Source organism: Ranitomeya variabilis, chromosome 7, assembly GCF_051348905.1.
Source record: "Ranitomeya variabilis isolate aRanVar5 chromosome 7, aRanVar5.hap1, whole genome shotgun sequence".
In the NCBI taxonomy this organism is placed as follows: domain Eukaryota; kingdom Metazoa; phylum Chordata; class Amphibia; order Anura; family Dendrobatidae; genus Ranitomeya; species Ranitomeya variabilis.
Window position 1 is genome coordinate 123,994,860 of NC_135238.1, and position 7,771 is coordinate 124,002,630.

Here is a 7,771-nt window from a genome sequence, read left to right on the forward strand (position 1 = left end):
AAGTACCGAGAGTGCAGCCCACCAAGAACCACACACGTCTCAGTCCACGCCGAAGTCACCCCTACCCGCTCTGAGACGTCCTACAGCCTGCAAACGGACATAAAATGTCTGCAAGTCAAACATCTTCACTCAAGACGAGATCCCAAACAAGCCGCTCTAGCAAGTCTTCCTCGAAAAGGTCTGCCACCCTCGCCCGAGCAGAAGCTGAGGCGGCGAAAGTGAGATCCTCCTTCGCTGCACAAGAGATGCAGTTAAAGTTAAGACAAACAGACCAAGAAGCAGAAAGAGCCCGCCAAGAAGCAGAAAGAGCCCGCCTGCAAGCAGAGCAAGAAGCAGAAAGAGCCCGCCAAGAAGCAGAGCAAGAAGCAGAAAGAGCCCGCCTGCAAGCGACCTTAGAAAGGCTTTCCGCTGAAAAAGAAGCAGCAGCCGCAATAGCCAAAGCTGAGTTTTTAGAAGCCGTGGAGTTTCCTGAATCCGAGCGAGGCAGCGACATACGCGGACCAGACCTTGATCATCAGGACCCTGCTCAACGCGTCTCAGAATATGTCCGCCAACATTCCAAAGTGGAAGACAACTCTGATCCGTTACACCAACCAGCCTATACAGATTACCAGAGATCCTTCCTCCGAACACCGTACTGGAAGCAGGAAAGTATACTGCGAAACGACATTGATCACCACTACCGTCCTACGGAACAGAAGGTACGGCCTCCGCCCAGACTGACAGGGACACCCTTCGCCACTGAACGGGTTTATACAGACTTTCCTATGCCAGAAGCTCCTACCAGGTATGAGGATGCACCACAAACACCGCATAACAACAGCACACCAGCTCACGTCGGCACAGACTCAGCCACTATGAACTTTGCAAGGTTCTTTACCCGCCGGGAGCTGGTGACCAAGGGACTTGTAAAGTTCACTGATCAAGCTGAAAGCTACAGAGCATGGCGAGCCTCTTTTCAGAATGCCATCAGAGACTTGCATCTTTCCAGTAGTGAAGAGTTAGATCTACTGGTTAAGTGGCTTGGGAGCGAGTCAGCTGAACATGCCAAAAGAATCAGGAACATTAACATAAAGTACCCACACACAGGACTTCGTATGGTGTGGGAGAGACTCGAAGAATGTTATGGGTCAATAGAAGCTATAGAAAATGCTTTGTATAAAAGAATTGATGATTTCCCCAAGATAGCAAATAAGGGTTATCAAAAGCTCAGGGAACTGAGCGACTTGTTAATGGAGGTACATGCTGCTCAGGCAGAAGGTGATCTACCAGGGTTGGCATTCCTGGACACTGCCAGAGGTGTCAACCCGATTGTCCAAAAGCTCCCTTACAACTTACAAGAAAAGTGGGTCAGTCACGGGTCCCGTTACAAACAGGCTCATAAGGTACCATTTCCTCCCTTTGGGGTGTTTGTAGACTTTGTCGCTCAGCAGGCTAAAGTTAGAAATGACCCTAGTTTCGATTTCACTATGTCATGTACCGCTGCCTCTGGTGTAAAACCCAGTAAAACACCAGTGGCAGTCCACAAAACTAATGTTACCTCCACAGGTTTTCCTTACAGGGCAAGTAAGTCCTCTCCAGAAGAGGACAAACCGCAGGATCTCAGCAAATACTGCCCCCTACACAAGAAACCTCATCCTCTACTAAAATGTAGAGCCTTCAGGGAGAAGTCTCTAGAAGACCGTAAGAGTTTCCTAAAGGAAAACAAGATATGCTTCAGATGCTGCGCGACAACCTCACACTTCGCCAAGAACTGTGAAACCAGTGTGAAATGCACAGAATGTAGTAGTGTGGAGCACAACACGGCCTTACATCCTGGACCACCCTCAGGGGTATCGTCGCAAGTAGAAGAGTCTGCCGAAAAACAGATGGACACTGACATGGACACCCCAGTGGTCACTTCTCGGTGCACAGAGATCTGCAAGGAACTCGTAGCAGGAAGATCCTGCTCAAAGATCTGTCTTGTCAGAGTATTCCCAGCGAGCCAACGGGATAAGGCGATCAAGGTATATGCAATCTTGGATGATCAGAGCAACAGGTCTCTAGCTAAGTCCTTTCTCTTCGACACCTTCAACATTGCTGGTCCCGGCTCTCCGTACTCCTTGAAGACATGTGCAGGTACTGTCGAGACGGCGGGGAGGAGAGCAACTGGATTCAAAGTAGAGTCTATAGACGGTCAAACCTGCTTATCCTTGCCATCAATACTGGAGTGCAACCAGATTCCAGACAACAGGTCTGAGATACCTACACCAGAGGTAGCAGCTCATCACACCCACTTGAGATGTATAGCTCACCTGATACCAGAGCTTGACCAAGGAGCTCCTATCGTCTTACTTCTCGGAAGAGACATACTACGGGTCCACAAGGCTAGAGGACAGATCAACGGCCCACAAAACGCCCCATATGCTCAGAGACTTGACCTAGGATGGGTCATTGTGGGAGATGTCTGTTTGGGTGGAGCACACAGGCCGACATCAGTCAACAGCATGCTCACCAATACCCTCGAGAATGGACGCCCGTCTCTCTTCCAGCCATGCGAGAGCAGTTTCCTGGTTAAAGAATTGCCACACCACACCCCTCCACCTTGTCCGTTAGCTGATCCTTCCTGTGAAGACCATGCATGCGACGGTGAGCAAGATCATATAGGGTGCACAGTTTTCCACAGGAAAAGAGAAGACAACCAGGTAGCAATGTCCATAGAGGACAGACTGTTCTTGGACATCATGGAGCGAGAGATAGTAAGAGATGAATCAAAGAGTTGGGTCGCACCTTTACCATTCAAACCACAGAGGCAACGCTTACCCAACAACAGAGAACTTGTCTACAGTCGATTTGTCTCCCTTACGCGCAAACTGCAGAAGGCACCAGAAACAAAACAACACTTCTTTACCTTCATGGAGAGAATATTCCAGAGTGGCCACGCGGAAATTGCACCTATACTTCAAGATTCCGAGGAATGTTGGTACTTACCTATTTTCGGCGTGTATCATCCGAAGAAACCAGGTCAGATAAGAGTGGTATTTGACTCAAGTGCCAGATACGAAGGTGTTTCTTTAAACGACGTCTTCCTGTCCTGTCCAGACCTCAACAACAGACTTCTGGGAGTACTTCTTCGTTTCCGCAAAGACGCAGTAGCATTTATGGCTGACATACAACAGATGTTTCACTGCTTCCTTGTTAAAGAAGAACACAGAAACTACTTGAGGTTCTTCTGGTACCACAATAATGACCCCTACAAGGACATCGTGGAATATCGTATGAAGGTTCACATTTTCGGGAACAGCCCTTCCCCTGCTGTCGCTATCTATGGCCTTAGACATTCAGCCAGAGAAGGTGAAGCGAAGTATGGATCGGATGTAAGATCTTTTGTGGAAAAGGATTTCTACGTAGATGACTGCCTGAAATCCACACCCACAGAGGAGTCGGCAGTCAGCCTCCTGAAAAGGGCACAAGAAATGCTCGCTTCATCCAATTTGAGGTTGCACAAAATTGCTTCCAACAGCCAGAAACTAATGGCAGCTTTTCCCTCTCAAGATTACTCAACCGATTTAAAAGACTTGGATTTAAGCACGGATTCCCTTCCCATGCAGCGGAGCCTGGGTCTACTCTGGGATTTAAAAAAGGATGCATTCACCTTCCAGATCAGCGAAGAAGAGAAACCCTTCACGCGTAGAGGCGTCCTGTCCGTTGTGAACAGCTTGTACGATCCTCTGGGATTTGTAACCCCTGTAACTATCCAAGGTAAAATGATGTTGAGAGACTTCACCCAAGAGACATCCGATTGGGATGATCCGCTTCCCAGCGATAAAAGAGAACTGTGGGAAAGATGGAAAAATTCTTTAGAAGCCCTGTCGAGTCTCTACGTGGCACGGCCATATGCTTCTGTGCCTTCATCAGAAATCGAGGTGCAAAGGCTTTGTATCTTCTGCGATGCTTCAACCAAGGCAATTGCAGCAGTGGCGTATTTGAAAACAACTGACATCAACGTACAATGCCACGTAAGGCTTGTTATGAGCCGGACAAAATTGGCCCCACTCCGTGAACACACAGTACCCAGACTGGAACTCTGTGCAGCTGTGCTGGCAGTAGAGTTAGCTGAGCTTATCTCAACAGAAATGGACCTGGAAATCAAAGAAGTTGAGTTCTACACTGACAGCAAGGTAGTGCTGGGGTACATTTGTAATGAAACTCGTCGCTTCTATGTCTATGTCAGCAATTGGGTGCTAAGGATCAGGAGATCCACCGAACCTAAACAGTGGCACTATGTGTCCACGCACCACAATCCGGCGGACCACGCAACCAGATCCGTTGAAGCAAGACAACTTAAGGACACAACCTGGTTCACCGGTCCTACATTCTTATACCGTTCGACGCCATATGTGGACGAGTCAAACATCTTTGAATTGGTGGATCCAGAGGCAGATGAGGAAATCCGTCCTCAGGTATCCGTTCTACGTACGGTGACTAAAGACAATCACCTCAAATCCCACCGCTTCAACAGGTTCTCAACTTGGGACTCACTTGTTCGTGCCCTTGTTTGTTTAATTCATGTGGCTCGATCCTACAAGTCAACGTCACCCGCCATCCAGAAACCTTGCAAAGGTTGGCACCACTGCAAGTGTGCCTTTACCGTTCCAAGCATGGAAAATGCCAAGAACGTCATAATTCGTACCATACAACGTGAATGTTACGCCAAAGAAATGGATAACCTCAATAAAAGCCAACCCGTTTCCAGAGATAGTGTCTTGAAGAAGCTTGATCCAATCATTGACCAGGATGGGCTGTTAAGAATTGGAGGTCGTCTTCAAGAAGCTGAAGTGGAATTTGGGGAGAAGCACCCTATAATAATTCCTGGACATCATCATGTCACGACCCTACTTGTGCAACACCACCACGTCTTGGTGAAACATCAGGGACGACTGTTTACTGAAGGAAATCTACGAACTGCTGGACTATGGATAGTCGGAGCAAAGCGATGCGTGAGTAAACTCATTTACAATTGTGTGATTTGTCGCAAACTCCGTGGCGGGACTCAAAAGCCGAAGATGGCCAATCTCCCACCAGACAGACTTAGTACAGAACCTCCCTTTACCAACGTCGGACTGGACGTATTCGGACCATGGTCTGTGGTTGCACGGAACACTAGAAGAGTCCAGGCCAATGCCAAACGTTGGGCTGTTATGTTCACCTGTATGTCCATTAGAGCAGTCCACATTGAAGTAATTGAGTCCATGGACACTTCAGGGTTTATAAATGCACTCCGACGTTTCATCGCCATCAGAGGTCCCGTGAAGCACATACGCTCCGATAGAGGTACCAACTTTGTAGGAGCAGTGAAAGAACTTCAAATTCCTTCCAACCTAGACACCACCGGTGTGGAAAGATACCTGAGTGAGCAGGGATGTACCTGGACTTTCAATCTACCACACTCTTCTCACATGGGAGGTGCTTGGGAGAGGATGATAGGAATAGCACGCAGAATCCTTGACTCCATTTTCTTGCAGGCAGGTAGTGCAAGACTCACACATGAAAGTTTGACCACATTCCTAGCAGAAGTTTCGGCCATCATTAATGCCAGACCGTTGACTTCACTTTCTAGTGACTCTGAGGATCCGACCATTCTCACTCCTGCCATGTTACTTACTCAGAAAGCCAGCGTTCTCAGCGCTCCACCTGGAGAATTTAGCAACAAGGACCTCTACAGACGACAATGGAGACAAGTCCAAAGTCTCTCCAATACCTTCTGGGACAGATGGAGGAAGCAGTACCTCTCCACCTTACAACCAAGGAAGAAGTGGCAGACCGACAAACCAAACATCAAAACTGGTGATGTCGTTCTCATGAAAGACAGCCAGTCACACCGTAATGAGTGGCCACTAGGCCTCATCACTAAAGTATTCCCAAGCAAAGATGGGAAGATCCGCAAGGTCGAGGTCAAAGTAGGCAAGTCTGGGGAAAGCAAACTATTCCTCAGACCAGTGGCGGAACTTGTCTTACTGTTTTCGCCAAAAGAACCTGTAGGTGGCATCGGTTGATGCCAAGCGGGGAGTGTTCTGTCCTTTCTAAAAGAAGGACACAAGGTTTAGCACTAGTTCTGGTTTTGCTGTGTTATAGCACCACCCAGTGGTGGATAAATTTATAACCTGTGTTTTTCATGTAATAATAGAGTGTTGCATTGTGGGTTTCAGCAAGGCATTCTGGGATGGGGAAATTCCCATTCTCTCTCTGTGCATCTCCCTGGACACACGCGTTATCTGCTGTTGGAACTACCTCACTTACTTCTAATCCTTGTTAAGTTTATCCGGTAAGGTCATTACCCCTGTTCCTACAATGTAGTGTAGTACAGTGTGTGATTAACTGTATAGCAGCCAGTACACAGGAAATGTGGTTACCAGGAATCTGCTGTATGTAGTTATGTAGAAGTTGCACCATACTGTATGTTTCCCTGTTAGTTGTAGTTGTGTTATCGTTTAGCCCAATACTTATACATATCATTTGTATTATTCTAGTTTTACCGCGCTCATGTTTACCAATAAACAAGTTAGACTACAGAGGACAGTCTGCTTATTTGGGAGACAGAAGTGGTTTATGCCGTATGTCGGATCACACACCGTATCAACGTGTATGAAGACAGAACATGGTGTATACTACACCACACACCCCAACCTGACGTACACGACACTACACCACACACACCAACCTGACGTAGTGTCAGGTTGGTGAGTGTGGTGTAGTGAACATCAGGTTGGTGTGTAGTGTACATGTGGTGTAGTACACATCAAGTTGGTGTATGTGTGGGGTAGTATACACCACACACACCAACCTGACGTGTACTACACCACATGTACACTACACCACACACCAACCTGACGTGTACTACACCACACACACCAACATGATATACAGTACGTCAGGCTGGAGTGTGGTGTGGTATAGTGTACGTCAGGTTGGTGTGTTGTAGTGTACGTCAAGTTGTGTGTGGTGTATACTACACCACACATATCAACCTGACATACACTACACTATACAGCACACCAACCAGATGTACACTACACCAACCTGATGTCGCATATGTCAGGTTGATGTGTGGCATATGTCAGGATGGTGTGTGTGTGGTGTATGCTATACCATACACACCAACCTGACATACACTACATACTTTCCATACGCGACATGGTGTCCGCTAATGATTGGAGCTAATTTTTCATTCAAAAAGTCAAATGGCGCTCCTTCCCTTCCAAGCCCTGCCGTGCGCCCAAACGGTACTCCCCCCCCCCCCCCCCACATATGGGGTATCAGCGTACTCAGGACAAATTGGACAACAACTTTCGGGATCTAGTTTCTCCTCCTTGGGGACATAAAAAAAAATTGTTGCTAAAAGATCATTTTTGTGACTAAAAAGTTAAATATAAATTTTTTCCTTCCATGTTGCTTCTGCTGCTGTGAAACACCCGAAGGCTTAATAAACTTCTTGAATGTGGTTTTGAGCACTTGGAGGGGTGCAGTTTTTAGAATGACTTCAAATGTGTGGTGGTCCCTAAAAAAAAAAAAAGAAAAAAAAAAGGTTTGTAAATTTTGTTTAAGGGCTTGTTTCCACTTGCGAGAAACACGTCTGTGTCTCGCATGTGAAAACCAAGCTCTGGCGTCGGCACTCCAGAGCAGAGCGTGCGGCCGCATAGCAACACATGGAGCTGCACGCTCTGCTCCCAAGTGCCGGCGCCAGAGCTTGGTTTTCACATGCGAGACACGGACGTGTTTCTCGCAAGTGGAA

General features: G+C 47.4%; 1 protein-coding gene across 1 annotated transcript; it reads left to right on the forward strand.

The window, feature by feature from the left end:
* Nucleotides 1–4,230: 4,230 nt before the first annotated feature.
* LOC143786360 (uncharacterized) lies at nucleotides 4,231–6,634 on the forward strand. The gene is made up of 2 exons (XM_077275693.1): nucleotides 4,231–6,304; nucleotides 6,510–6,634. Exon 1 carries the CDS (start codon nucleotides 4,641–4,643, stop codon nucleotides 6,033–6,035), a length of 1,395 nt encoding a protein of 464 aa, XP_077131808.1. The 5' UTR covers nucleotides 4,231–4,640; the 3' UTR covers nucleotides 6,036–6,304; nucleotides 6,510–6,634.
* The last annotated feature ends 1,137 nt before the right edge of the window (nucleotides 6,635–7,771 follow it).